This window comes from Heloderma suspectum, chromosome 3 (assembly GCF_057233095.1).
Source record: "Heloderma suspectum isolate Gila_16-S chromosome 3, 16-S_ref, whole genome shotgun sequence".
In the NCBI taxonomy this organism is placed as follows: Eukaryota; Metazoa; Chordata; class Lepidosauria; order Squamata; family Helodermatidae; genus Heloderma; species Heloderma suspectum.
In genome coordinates this window covers 186293173-186308654 of record NC_139460.1, presented here as the reverse complement: position 1 = coordinate 186308654, position 15482 = coordinate 186293173, and the positions used below count along the sequence as shown (strand labels likewise).

The following is a 15482-nucleotide window of genomic DNA, read 5'->3' as shown; positions in this document are numbered from 1 at the left end:
GCAGACAAACTGGATTTATAATACCATGACTTTGGAAGGTTGAAAGTATTTATAGAAGTCTGCTCTTATGGATGAAAGAAAACAAGAAGGCAAAATACAGACTTCATAAAGGCTCTGCTAGCAAGTGTCCCAACTGGCTATGTATTGGATTTCATATCCTGACCAGATTCTTTGGTATAGAGAATATGGCTACACTATTTGGGGCTAAAGATGACCAATAAAGGTGAACAATAATTAGTTGCATGAGGGTTAGAGTGACCCATGCCACAGAGAAGAGGGCATTTCCTAAAAGTTTAAAAATTTGTTCATCTTTGTATTGTTTCAGTTCTGATTAACCTGTTTGGATACATATAGCTAACCTGAATGTGGATTAATGGGAATGGATGCATCCTTGTGAACTCTTCTGTGGCAGTATTTGCATGTTCCTTTTTTATGTTTTTGTTGCAGCTTTTGTTTTTTTTCGCCTTCCCCCAGTTTTGTTTTTGTTTCTGCTATGTTTTCTTTTGCTTTTTAGCTAAACTAAGACTTGACATGCATGATGCCAGCTCTAGCACTCACAGCAGAGCTCTAGGCGATAAGAAGCTGCAAATCTTTATCCGAAAAGAGCGGAGCCTCCAGGATCGCATGCAGCAACAGCAGCCAGCCCAGCCGCCGCCCAGCCGCCACCCGCCACTGGGGGGCCACATGACCCAAACTACAAGGTAGACTAAGAGTATTGCAGTACTCCAGATCTGAATTGGGCCTGATCTGGAAAGAAGAAGTGAGCAATATGTTTCCCTGTTTGTGTGAAACTACATATTTAATTAATGCCCTAAGGTATTATGGACCTCTCCAGATGATGAGAATAATTTGATTTGCTTTTTAGTTGTAAAATAATGCTAACCCCAATCTGGGACTAGTAGCACAATCCATTACATGAATCCTATCAATGCAGTGGGATGTTGGGGAGTGATCTTATTGTTAGGGAATTGTTCATTGGGCAAGGACAGGGGGATATGCACTCTAGTGCTGGAGATGGAGAGTGCACATCCTAGAGCTGCTTTTTAAAAAATCCACAAAGTATAGGATTACTGCAGGGCAGGCAGTAACCTTGCTGGTGTTTGCCAGGGTTTTCAGTGCAGATTTTTAAAGGCTACATGAGCACTCTTCCTCCATTGGCCCAATAGGAGCACTTGCCCTCCTATTTTTTAAGGCCCCAAATGCTGTGGACATAGAGGCAGTGTGAGCATTGTTTATCACTAGTGTTGACATGGACATCAGCTAGTTAAATGCCCATGGCATTTAACTAGCAGGAGTACACAAGGAATTTCAGAGTTTAATGAATGTGCTAGCTATGAGGAAAGTCACATTTTCCCAACAACAAAATCACAGTTGGCTGCTGGGAAAATATAGTGTCCTTTCAACAAAACCACTAGCTAGGAGAAGGGCAAAAAGACCCACATCAACAACTGAGTAACACCAACTCTGCATTCATTGTGCAATAAAACAATTTTCTGGAAAAGTCCTTACAGAAGTTCATTCTGGTTTGCTGGCCCAGGCAGGTTTTCTGTATTAGAAAGAGAAAGCAATAGATGACCATGCTATTTAAAAAGAGAGAGAAGCTTGAAAACATGTTATGGGAAGGAATGAGATTAGATGATGGCTTTATGGTACCAAAAGTGGATCCACCACATATTCTTTCTATTGATGAAATCTCGATAAGAAGTTAGGATGTAATAGCTGCCCATGGGGTGCCTGCAGCCCAGCAACCCAACCCAGACCCGCCATCCAATCAGTTCTTGTTATAATCCTTAAAGTCCTGGCTTTCCTTTACAAAACAAAACAAAAACCGTGGGTAGTATCCAAGGTAACGCAAGTCCCATTCATTCCAATCGGTCTACTCTATGTGGGACAAACAATGGATACTACCTGGTGCATGTAGGGAGGGGGGATTTCTCATCTTCATGGTTTGGAAATTTTAAACATTTGGTTTAAAATGTGTTTAAAAAAAATGTTACGATATGTTCCTCAGTGCTAAACAAATTGCCAACCCCCACTGGCCCAGGAAAGAATACTCATCTGGTAAAAAGCTGAATTTTAGAATTGTGTTTAACTTCCCTATAAGGCACACAAACTAGCAAAATTAATATGGAAACTTCTGCCTTTTTTCAAACTCGTATTCAGTAAAATTGGATTCGTTAATGTTGGAGGGGGGGAATATCCTTGGAGTACTCTTATGTCTGCACAGTTCTGGGATGTGCCACCCCTCCTTCCTCATGCAGGGATGATTATTTTCTGTTTTCTGTAGACTGAGGGGTTTGGGAGCAACAATAGTTTCCAAATGATCAAGGGAGATCTGAGCTTCTCCTTGCTCTAGTGCTTTTTGCTATATCTGAAAAGAGAACTGGGTTCAGTTTTTCCACAGCTTCATCTTTAGCTGTTTCTTAGGGCCAAACTGTTTATAGTAAACAGCATCTTTAGGGGCAAACAGCAGCATGGGGTGATTTTCAGCAGAAAACTGGTACAGGCCCCCAATCCAGATCAACAGCATATTGTGGATTGGAGTCCCATGACTTCTTTTTTTCAACAACAACAAGAAGTGGCTAGTTTAAGCACCCTTTTAAAAAGCATTAATAAACATAGGATGTAGTTTGGTCCTAAGCCTTGCCTGTTCCAGCTTTTTCCTTGCTGTCCTGCAATTTAGCTGGGAACTGGCATGAAAGTCAAATTTATTTTTTTCTCCAGATGTTTATGTCCCCCCCCCCCGGCCAAAAAAGAGACCCGATTCTCAGATATTTCCTGCAAAATCCATATTGATTTTGCTTCATATATAATAGTTATCCTTTACTTTAATAGTTATCTCCCTTTATTTGTCTGTGGAGGAAAAAATTAAATTGAAATAAGACCAATATTGCTCTGTTCCCCTTTCTTCAGACCATTTGTCACAGATGGAACCTCTTATGGAAAAAAATAAGGCAAGGTCATATAAGGTGATATTTTGCCATGGTTATAGTTCAGAGTTCTGGCTTTTCTGCCATAACTGTGCTGTGATGTACTATACACTTAATTTAGGTGCCTACAGTGTGGGCTGGTTCGCACAATCAAACAGTCCACCATGGCTTATTTAATATTTAAGCCACAATGGGCTGCAGCACATGTGAGCAGCCATTCTGAATATTCCACCATGGCTTGTTGTGTTCTCTGATAGAGGTTGTGCAAGGATTAAACAATCCTTACACAACCCATGGCCTGTTTTAGGGTTATGCGAGGGTTGTTAAACCCTCGCACAGTCCTTGCTGTCTGAGTTGTTGTTGTTGTTGTTCAGTCGTTCAGTTGTGTCCGATTCTTCGTGACCCCATGGACCATAGCACGCCAGGCCTTCCTGTCCTGCGCTCTCTCCCGGAGTGTGCTCAAGTCCATCTTCATTGCATCGGTGATGCTATCTAGCCATCTCATCCTCTGCCGTCCCCTTCTCCTTTTGCCTTCAATCTTTCCCAGCATCAAGGTCTTTTCCAGGGAGTTTTCTCTTCGCATTAGGTGGCCAAAATATTTGAGCTTCAGCTTCAGTATCTGTCCTTCCAATGAGCAGTCAGGGTTGATTTCCTTTAGGATGGACTGATTTGACCTCCTTGCGGTCCAGGGCACTTGTAAGAGTCTTCTCTGGTACCACAGTTCGAAAGCATCAAATCTTCGGTGCTCAGCCTTCCTTATAGTCCAGCTCTCACAGCCATACGTTGCTACTGGGAAAACAATAGCTTTGATTATACGAACCTTTGTCGGCAAGGTGACATCTCTGCTTCTTACTATGCTGTCTAGGTTTGCCATAGCTTTTCTCCCAAGGAGCGAGCGTCTTTTAATTTAATGGCTACAGTCACCGTCTGCGGTGATCTTGGAGCCCAAGAAAATAAAATCTGTCACTGCTTCCATTTCTTCCCCTTCTATATGCCAGGAAGTGATGGGGCCAGATGCCATGATCTTCGTTTTGTTAATGTTGAGTTTCAAACCAGCTTTTGCACTCTCCACTTTCACCCTCAACAAGAGGCTCTTTAGATCCTCTTCGCTTTCTGCCATTAGGGTGGTATCGTCTGCATATCGGAGGTTGTTGATCATTCTCCCGGCAATCTTAATTCCGACCTGTGATTCATCCAACCCGGCGTTTCTCATGATGTACTCTTCATATAAATTAAATATAAATTAAATAAGCAGGGTGACAATATACAGCCTTGTTGTACTCCTTTCCCAATTTTGAACCAATCAGTTGTTCCATGTCCGGTTCTTACTGTTGCTTCTTGACCCTTGTACAGTTTTCTCAGGAGACAGGTAAGGTGGTCTGGTACTCCCATCTCTTTAAGGATTTGCCACAGTTTGTTGTGATCCACACAATCAAAGGCTTAATGTAGTCAATGAAGCAGAAATAGACGTTTTTCTGGAATTGTCTTGCTTTCTCCATGATCCAGCGAATGTTGGTGATTTGATCTCTAGTTCCTCTGCCTCTTCGAAACCCAGCTTGTACTTCCAGTAGTTCTTGGTTCACATATTGCTGAAGCCTAGCTTGTAGGATTTTGAGCATCACCTTGCTGGCATGTGAAATGAGTGCAATTGTACGGTAGTTTGAACACTCTTTGGCATTGCCCTTCTTTGGAATTGGAATGTAAACTGACCTTTTCCAGTCTTGTGGCCATTGTTGAGTGTTCCAAATTTGTTGGCATATTGAGTACAGCACTTTAACAGCATCATCTTTTAGGATCTTAAATAGCTCAGCTGGAATACTGTCATCTCCGCTAGCTTTGTTGTTAGTAAAGGCCCATTTGACTTCACTCTCTGGGATGTCCGGCTCAATTTCAGTGACCGCACTGTCATGGCTATCAGGGACATTCAGATCTTTCCTGTATAGTTCTTCTGTTTATTCTTTCCACCTCTTCTTCATCTCATCTGCTTCTGTTAGGTCCCTGCCTTCTTTGTCCTTTATCATGCCCGTCTTTGCACAAAACATTCCCTTGAGATCTCCAATTTTCTTGAAGAGATCTCTAGTCTTTCCCATTCTGTTGTTTTCCTCAATTTCTTTGCACTGTTCATTTAAGAAGGCCTTCTTGTCTCTCCTTGCTATTCTCTGGAAATCTGCATTCAGCTGGATATATCTTTCCCTTTCTCCCTTGCTTTTCGCTTCCCTTCTTTCCTCAGCTACTTGTAAAGCCTCATCAGACAGCCACGTGGCTTTCTTGCATTTCTTTTTCTTTGGGATGGATTGAGTTGCTGCCTCCTGAACAATGTTCCTCAGGCACTCTGTCTATCAGGTCTAATCCCTTAAATCTATTCCTCACCTCCACTGTATATTCATAAGGGACATGATTTAGGTCATACCTGAATGGTTTAGTGGTTTTCCCTATGTTCTTCAATTTAAGCCGAAATTTTTCAAGCAGCAGCTCATGATCTGAGCCACAGTCAGCTCCAGGTCTTGTTTTTACTGACTGTATAGAGCTTCTCCATCTTTGGCTGCAAGTCGCCTCTTCCGAGTCGTCTCTTGTACTGTTGGAAAAGAGTGTTTGCTATGATCAGCGTGTTCTCTTGGCAAAACTCTATTAGTTTTTGTCCTGCTTCATTTTGTACACCAAGGCCATGCTTGCCTGTTATCCTGGTGATTTCTTGACTTCCTACTTTAGCATTCCAATCGCCTATGATGAAGAGGACATTTTTTTTGGTGTTAGTTCTAGAAGGTGTTGTAGGTCTTCATAGAACCGATCAACCTCAGCTTCTTCAGCATCAGTGGTTGGGGCATAGACTTGAATTACTGTGATGTTGAATGGTTTGCCTTGGATTCATACTGAGATCATTCTATCGTTTTTGAGATTGTACCCCAGTACTGCTTTTCCCACCCTTTTGTTGACTATGAGTGCTACTCCATTTCTTCTAAGGGATTCTTGCCCACAGTAGTAGATACGATGGTCACCTGAATTAAATTCTCCTATGCCTGTCCATTTTAGTTCGCGGATTCCCAAGATGTCGATGTTCAATCTTGCCATCTCATGTTTGACCACCTCCAGCTTACCTTGATTCACTGATCTTATATTCCAGATTCCTAAACAATATTGTTCTTTACAGCATCGGACTTTCTTTTCACCACCAGACACATCCACAGCTGAGTGTCCTTTCGGCTTTGGCCCAGCCGCTTCACTCTTTCTGGCGCTACTTGGAAATTCCCTCTGCTCTTCCCCAGTAGTATATTGGAAACCTTCCGACCTGAGGGGCTCATTTTCCGGCGTCATACCTTTTAGCCTTGTGATACGTTCCATGGGGTTTTCTTGGCAAGAATACTGGGTTGCCATTTCCTTCTCCAGTGGACCACATTTTGTCAGAACTTTCCACCATGACCTGTCCGTCTTGGGTGGCCCTGCACAGCATAGCTTATGGCTTCACTGAGTTACGCAAGCCCCTTCGCCACAACAAGGCAGTGATCCATGAAGGGGTCTGTCTGAGTTAAGATGACATAAACCATAGCTTGAATATTCAAAAACCACCCAGCACATGCCAGCACACATCGCAGCCCAGTGTGACTTAAACAAGTCACAATGGGCTGCAGTGATTGTACAAACCATGTCATTGTGTTATACAGTCATAGATGAAAATAAAAACTTGAAAATAAAGTTCTCGCTTGTTCTAAAAATGTGGCAACCCTCCTCCCAATAATATTTTATGTATTATGTTGTGTAGACATATCTCTCTGTTAAAGAAATACTCATGTAAACAATCATAGTATTTCAGAATAAACTGAATGTAGAGAGTACATTCCAGTAAATATGGAATCTTTACTCGTTATCTGAACCAGTAAATATTACTGTGGTGACTGTTCCTCAGTGGTAAGAATTGACTCCATCATATAGTGCAGAGCCCTCCGGATGTTTTGGCCTATTAATCCCATCATCCTTCACCATTAGCTATGTCACAAGTTGTCCATCCCTGATATTGTGCTTATTGGTTGGATCTTCTCAATGATGCTTTGAACATTTCTTCTACATTTGCATCTGAAAAATGTCAGTGTTTTCTTTTTTAAAATGTGGTAGGGGAAATCAACTCTAAGAAGACGAGAACATAATAAACCATACCCATAAGTCATGAATTACATCTTCCTGGCCTATGATGAGGATGTCCTCCATCTGACTCAGCTTCAAAATTCTTAAGAATACACATACGCACGCGCACACACACACGCGCACACACAGCGTTCTTTTGTTGTGGATTCTGTTTGTGCTTGATGATAACCATCCATGAGACTCTTGTCTGAAAGTCTAAAAAGTATCCCAAAATGGGGTAATAAATAAATACACCACCTCCACTCCAACTTATCAAAAATCCTGTCAAAGATTGAATTAACCATGTGCCTTGTTAGAGTGAATTAGAGTGTGTGTTGATGGTGTGGAGTGGGTTTCAAGTTAGACATAAGATTGTTTTCCAGTTAGGAAGCACCAATAATTGACTATGATTTTATGTGTATTTCAGTGAACAGACTGTCCCGCTCCAAGTACTGCTGAGCCAGAAGATAGTACTGGAGCCCAGCAGAGAAGCAGAACTTGGGGCCGGTTCTTACTTCCATCCGCCTGCTTCCCATCATGAAATGCAGTCATCATATCCTAGGTCCTTTCTCCCATCCTCTGCTGAAATCAGCCCCTCTCACAAGACCTCTCTGAACGTTCAAGCTGCCTCTGCTGATCAAGCTCCCTCTTTTCCATGTAGACATGGGGTGGGTGATAGATCCATTCAAACTGAGAATGAAATCCACTGTGATGTGGAGCTTGGGGGAGTCTCTCTCATTAGTTTAAAGGATGATAAGGATTGCAACAGTAGCAGTAAGCTCGAAGAAGTACTTAACATAACAGCTTCTCTCACACCATATTGCAAAAGGAAATTTAACATGGTAAACTCTGGATCTTTCCCTACACTATTCCCCTCTTCATATCCAGTGCAAGTGCCATCTGATAAAAAAGGCCTATATAACTCATGCTTCAAACCATCAAGCTGTTCAGAGTGGCCTAGTGCTTCTCAGCAAAGAACCTATCATGTTGTAATGCTGGCTTCTCTCTCCCCTTTGCCACATTGTCCTCCAGATCCATTACAGACTACTAATAGGTATCTCAAAGCAAATAACTCTGAAAGTTTACATCAGTCACAAGAAGAATTTATCAGTGGGGATTCTCTGAAGTCCAAGTCGATCCATACCAAGGGGCATGTTCACTCCCTTGCAGAACAGTTTCAGTGGTTGCAGGAGGTCTCCCAGAGAGAAGGCACTCACAAGAAAGAAAGGAAAATGGCTGTCTGTCATGATCAGAGTGCTCCAAAGTTACTTCAGGAATCCTACAGCAGTCCTCCATTCCTCGGTTATAGGCAGCCAGTTGTTGGAAGACAAGAGAACAGAATATGGCCTGCTGAAAAGTTGAACTCATGTCAGAGTTCTACAAATGAGTTGAGTTCTGAGGATTGTTTTAGTGCTTACAGTATAATTTCTAAGAGTTCTGGATTATACCACAAAGAGCTGTGCAACCAAGGGAAACAATGTGCCATGGATCCTGATTTCTACCCAGGAAGGTTCAGTCGTGAGGGAGAAGTGAGACAGGTGAATGACCAAAATCCTGCTGCTTTGGTTGCACCAATGACTGTGGACTGCTGGGTAGACAACATTAAAAGGCATTATGGTTCTCAGCTGAGTTGCAAGAATAACAGCTGCCTTCTCGTGCCTGGGAACAAGTCTAATCAAATAGCTTTAGGGATTGACCCAGTGCAGAAGCACCCACAGTGGAATGAAGACACAGAGCGGGAGATTTCTGAGCTGGAATCTCTGTATCAGGCTAGCTTGCAGGCACCTCAGACGAAGCAATCTGTATTGGGAAGGCTGGACAATTCTCGGCATCTGTTGGGCAAGAAAGGTAAAATTATTGTAAATGCTATGTGTAGCCATATTTTTGAACAAAATATGTCTAGTAAACATTTGACATTATTCAGTGCCCTGCAGTGTATGCAAGGCATTTAGCTTCCCACTAAAGGCCAATTACCTTGCATGTTTTTGGCTTGCATCAGGCCAATTGATATTCATAAAATTTAGAGGAAAATGCATTGTAACTCCAGTTCGCAGTGTCTTTCTTTTACCTAACAATAGGCCCAGTTTTTAAGGGTTTAGAAAACACTTTGCACAAATTACATACAGAAATTTATATCACCAGGAAAATGCTCACAATTTTTCCATCTGAACCAAAATACTTTGAAGTTCTGCTGCTTTATTCTTCAGTTAATCTGTGCACGTATCACGTTCTCTTTGTGCACAAAGCTCTCAAGCTCTCTTGCAAAAGCTCAAGACTCTGTCAATAACCAGACTGTGCTCTTTTGACACATGCTAAAATTATATATTATTTTTGTATGTCAGGGCAACATACAACATATGTTGCCCTGACATACAACATATCTTTAGACATATCTAACATATCTTTAGTAAAAAATACCCTCTTTTCTTGACATCTGGAGCTGCATTTTTGACAAACCTTTACCAAGTATTTATTTATTTAGTTAGCTATTACCAATATTTCTATACTGCTGCTTATTTACACAAATCCCGAAGCAGTTTTGTGCAACACCATAAAACAATAGAGGAATATAATAAATACGCAATAGAAGCATAGAATAATAGAGTTGGAAGGGGCCTACAAGACCATCGAGTCCAACCCCCTGCTCAATGCAGGAATCCAAGTCAGAGCATCCCTGACAAGTGGCTGTCCAGCCTCATCTTGAATGCCTCCAGGGTGGGAGAGACCACCACCTCCCTAGGTCATTGGTTCCATTGTTGTATAGCTCTAACAGTACAATAGTACAATATCAGAGATTGTTCAAGACAGTTTATGGGTGCGGGAAAGGCAAAGTAAAAAGATACGTTTTCAGTAAACACTTAAAGCATGCCACCATTGAGGTCTGATGTACTGTAGAGGGGAAATCATTCTACTGGTCCAGTGCCACTGCACAGAAGGCCCATCTCCATTTTGCTGCCAAATAGAAATCTGTTGGTTGCAGCAGAGACAACAGGGCCTTCCCTGAAGATTGTAGTGGCCTGGGAGGTTGATGTAGGGTAGGAATGTGGAACCTTTGGCCTGGCTGGCCCACAGGGCTTCAGGTGAGACCCCCCCTCGAAGGCCCATGCCTGAAGGCTAGCAGGGAGGCCAGTGGGGATTCCCTTCCATGTTAGCTTCACTTACCCTGCATCCTCCCTGATGGGGAGAAGTGTAGGGCAGGTGAAGCCATCCTCACCGAGGTGCCAGCCGAAGGAGCATTCCAGGGAAAAGCCCACACACAGCAAAGCCAGGTTCTCAATGTCAGAGCTCAGCACACTTAGCTGGAACTTTACCCAGCACTCTGGCCATGGACTGAATGACATCTGGGGATGTGGCCATGCCCACTTATGTCCTTCGGCCCACAGAGGGCTGGTTGGGTGGGTCATAAGGACCCCTACCCAAAGCCAGTTTCCCATCCCTGGTATAGGGGGAGACATTCCTTGAGGTAACCTCATCCCGAGTTGTATAGGGCTTTGTATACTAATACCAGCACCTTAAACTTAGCTTAGTAGGAGATTGGCAGCCAGTGTAGAGGGTGCAGGGTGGGCGAAACTAGCAGGGAAAACTAGCTCCACCCCCCTTTCCTTTTGTTGTTCCCTGTATGTGCTAGGCTTGCAGTACTCCCAAGGCCAGTGTGAGTAGCAATAGGGAGGCTCCAGTGCAGGCAAGTTATTCCATATCTTGCATAGAACTGCCTTGCCATTCCTCCAGTACCCTGTCAGCAGTGGCCTCCAAGTGCAGGCTTGAGAAAAGGAGCCACTGAGACAGGGAGCAAAGCACTCCCCCCTCCTGGGGTTGGTTCTTTACTTCTGTTAAACTCACTGTTATAAAGAGAGAAGTGAAATACTAGTGTTCATATATAGTCAGGGCCAGAAATATTGGAACAAGGATAACTGTTTTGGCAGTTGGCCTCTGTACAAAACCACATTGAAGTTGAAAGGAAGCACACCCAGATGGGAGCGAAGTCAGGACTTCCAGCTGTAATTCAAGGGGTTTGACAAAAGTGGGGCACTAACCATTCAGGAAGGACAGCCAGTGACATACACACATACTCATCCTTGGTGGCTCAGAAGTAATGGAACAAACCAACATCATTTCAAACTTAAGGATTGCCTTTAATACCTGGATGAAAATCATTTGCAGTCAATGACTGCCTGAAGTCTGGAACCCATGGACATGACCAAATACTGAGTTTCCTCCCTCTACGTGCTTTGCCAGGCCTTTACTGCAGCTGCCTTCAGCTGCTGCTTGTTTGTGGGTCTTTCTGCCTTCAGTCTTGTCTTCAGTAAGTGACAAGCATGCTCTATTGGATTGAGATCAGGTGACGGACTTGGCCAGTGAAGAACCTCCCACTTCTTTGCCTTGAGAAACTCTTGGGTAGCTTTTGCTGTATGTTTTGGGTCATTATCCATCTACAATATGAAGCAGCATTCTATCAGTTTGGCAGCATTCAGCTGAAGCTGAGCAGAAAGTATAGCCCTATACACTTCAGAATTCATCCTGCTGCTTTTATCAGCAGGTCATCATTAAACACCAGTGACACGGTTCCATTGGCAGCCATACATGCCCATGCCATAACACTGCCTCCCCCATGTTTGACAGATGATGTGGTATGCTTTGGATCATGAGTTGTTCCTTTCCTTCTCCATACTTTTCTCTTCCCATCATTCTGGTACAAGTTAATCTTGGTCTCATCAGTCCAAAGAATCTTATTCCAGAACTGGGCAGGCTTTTTTAGGTGTTTGCTGGCAAGGGCTAATCTGGCCTTTAAGTTCTTGAACCAGTATTTTGCACCTTGTTGTGAAGCCTCTGTATTTACATTCATAAAGCTGTCTCTTTGACTGTAGATGTTGACAATGACATGCCTGCCTCCGCAAGAGTGTTCTTGACCTGGCTAGATGTTGTGAAAGCGTTCCTCTTCACCATGAGCAGAATTTTGCGGTCATCCACTTTAGTTGTCTTCCGTGGTCTTCTAGGCGTTTTGCTGTTGCTGAGCTTGCCAGTTAATTCCTTCTTTTTCAGGATGTTCCAAACTGTTGTGTTGGCCACTCCCACTGTTTTTACTATCTCTCTGATCGATTTATTTTGTTTCCTCAGCCTAATGATGGCCTCCTTCACTCGCATGGACACCTCTTTGGACCTCATGTTGGAGGTTCCAGTGAACAGCTACCAAATGCAAATGTAACACTCAGAACCACCTCCAGGCCTTTTATCCGCTTGATTGGTCATGGGGTACCCAGAAACAGGCCACACCTGGCCATGCAGCTGCTTGTCAGCCATTCATTCCATTACTTATGAGCTACCAATGATGGGTATGTGTGTACGCCACTGGCTGATCTTCCTGAATGGTTAGTGTCTATTGTCTAGCAGAACTGGCCTGAGATCCTTGTTCCAAATTTTCTGGCCCTGACTGTATATGATATGTTCTTGAATTTAGTCCTGAGGAACTGAATATTATTGGGGGCTGTCTCTCTTTCTGTACTCTCTGGGTACTGCAGACTGATGGGGGAATGAGTGGATAAAACACTGCTGTTTTAAAGGAATGGACATTTTTTTTCTGTTGTATGCACTTCTGTAGTTAACATCTGTGTCTATTTAATGACAAAACTGTTCAGTGCAAAGTTTTGGCATAATGATATGGCCATCTAAACAACCAAAAGCAAAGTAATTCTCCTTATTGTCAAACTCAAAGTCTTGACTCTCCATTGGAATATTACACAGGAAAATAGTCCAGTAGACGTAAAGCTGAGTGTAAACATACACACAAAACATACTTTCATTTTTTGAGAATGTCTATCTGTGAATGGCCAAAAATAAGGTCTCTTCTTGGGGAAAAGCTGTTTTCCTGATGCTATCTATTTTTCACATTCATGTATATCAGTTCTACCGGTTATTTCCGCACATGATAGTCGTTTTAATTTCAGCCACAAAATGTTGATAATAAACTAATGTTACTAATGCAGCTATCATTAACATTTTAATAAATTTCACAACAGAGGATGCTAAACACTGGAGATGATGAAAGTTGTGTGGTTCTTCAAGGAAAGAAGGGTACGAGAGACATAATTGAAGCAAGCAAGGAAAGACTTGACAATTTGTGTGAGAGATTTGTGGAAATTCCTCAAGGTGAACTGAAATTCCATAAAGTTAGCCTTAGTACTTATACCAACAAAAACTACGTACAAAACTATTTGAAAAAAAGGAAGTGTTATGTGCTTGTGTGCTTCACTCAGATGTTCCATGGTTCAATTTCAAAGAAAACTGCTCATTATGTGACATGGTTAGCATGGTCAAAGAACAGAAAAAGGAGGGCCTATTTATTACCGAAGTCAGAACCATGCAAATCAGATAACCACTCAAAAGAAATTTGTAACATAAGAGGAGATACACGGAGTGTTCTCATCCAGATACATCTGCTTGGAAAATCATAGAATCATAGAACAGTAGGGTTGGAAGGGGCCATCGGGTCCAATCCCCTGCTCAATGCAGGAATCCAAGTCAGAGCATCCCTGACAGATGGCTGTCCAGCCTCATCTTGAATGCCTCCAGTGTGGGAGAGCCCACCACCTCTAGGGATGTACAAAACCCCCCTTACCTGGCTCCGCCTGGTTGCACTGGGAGGGGAGGTGCTCCGTTCCTCACCCTGGAATCCTGGCCGGCCAGCTCCGCTCCGCGGGGATTCCACAGAGCCGCTGGCCGGCTCCGCCAGCAGCCGGACATCCGGCTGCTGGCTAGCAGGGATGCAAATGGTGGCGGCCGTAGCCGCCGCCATTTGCATCCCTGTATTCAGCCATGATAGGCTACGTAAAGACTTACGTAGCCTATCACGTCTGGGTTAAAAAAAAAAACACGTACGCAAATTGCGGCGGCTATGGCCGCCGCCATTTGCGTTCCCTATTTTTGGTTGTCTTAGTCTACGTAAATATTTATGTAGACTAAGACGGCGAAACTAAGGGGGAACGCAAATAGCGTCCACTACGCTATTTGCATTCCCCCTTAGTTTCGCTGTCTTAGTCTACGTAAATATTTATGTAGACTAAGACAACCCAAAATAGGGAATGCAAATGGCGGCTGTAGCTGCTGCCATTTGTGTACGCGTTTTTTTTTTTTAACCCAGGCGTGATAGGCTACGTAAGTCTTTACGTAGCCTATCACGAATGGGGGAAGAAAAAAAAAGACTGCAAATGGCGGCGGCTGGTCAGAAGACCAGCCACCGCTGGAGCCGCCGCCGTCCGGAACATCCGCCCCAGGTAAGTTTCATCCCGGGGGGATCCGCGGGGGGCGGGGGGGTGGCAGGCCGTTCCGGAATGGAGTTCGGGGGGCCGAATGCACTGGCATTCGGCCTCACCGAGATCCGTGGTGGAATTCTCTGACATCCCTAACCACCTCCCTAGCTAATTGGTTCCACTGTCGTATTGCTCTAACAGTGAGGAAGTTGTTCCTGATGTTCAGGTGGAATCTGGCTTCCTGTAACTTGATCCCATTATTCTGTGTCCTGCACTCTGGGATGATTGAGAAGAGATCCTGGCCTTCCTCTCTGTGACAGCCTTTCAAGTACTTGAAGAGCGCTATCATATCTCCCCTCAGTCTTCTCTTCTCAAGGCTAAACATGCTACAATAATCAATTTGCAACAGCAGAATAGTGGGGCTGGCAGGGCTGTCCGAAGCACATGCTGTAGAGCTGCTGAGTGGGCAGCAACTCTGGAGAGCCCTTCCAGTCCTGCTCTCTCTCTGTGGCAAATGCCACAGTGAGAGAGCAGCTTGCAATGCCTCTGGAGAGAGGCAATGGTGGCGGTGGGGCTTCTGGGGGAGGGGAGGGAGCACCCAATTGGCTGCTTCTTCTGCTCTGCTGCCTGGTTCACCCCACCTCATGGGAGGGCTGGCTCTGCTGTTATAGGTTACAAATAGATTGCAAAGATAGCCAGGGCTTGCATGGTCAGGGTACATGCAGACCGTGTATGCAGACCCTCAACCAGATGTGTGTTCCACATTGTTCCTTCAATTGATTGACTTAAACCCAACTATTCTCAGTTGCATGTACACCACATTAGCATGTTACTTTCAATCAGAATTTGTGCATGAGAGACAATTCATGTAGAAAGTTCCTATCTTACAGAGTTTAATAAGATTATACGTCTTGGAGGATTCTACCTTTTGATGTCATATTTGAGCCATTGGGAATCTGATGAGTAGCCCTGGTATTGACAAAGTCCTGGAGCTGTTGTATGTGGGTAATACTGTGGGTAATATAATGATAGGCAAAGCATACTCACATGCTGTCCATCGCCACTTAGTGGTATCAATAGCAGTAAGTGTTCTACCAATAGCAGAAGTACACTACAATACACTACAATATTCCAGAGTTGGGAACCACTAGAGATCTCACGTTGTCTTCACCTGCAATGGAGACTGACAACC

The 15482-nt window shown here is 43.7% G+C and overlaps 1 protein-coding gene across 16 annotated transcripts in view; it reads left to right on the top strand.

Annotated features, from left to right (window-relative positions):
- USP54 (ubiquitin specific peptidase 54) overlaps positions 1-15482 on the top strand; it is a 225899-nt gene that overhangs the window by 185015 nt on the left and 25402 nt on the right. For all 16 annotated transcript variants that reach the window (XM_084841352.1, XM_084841363.1, XM_084841348.1 and 13 more), the window contains 2 exons: positions 515-701; positions 7474-8894. In XM_084841352.1, the coding sequence (XP_084697478.1) occupies positions 515-701; positions 7474-8894 (1608 nt within the window). The remainder of the gene's footprint in view (positions 1-514; positions 702-7473; positions 8895-15482) is intronic.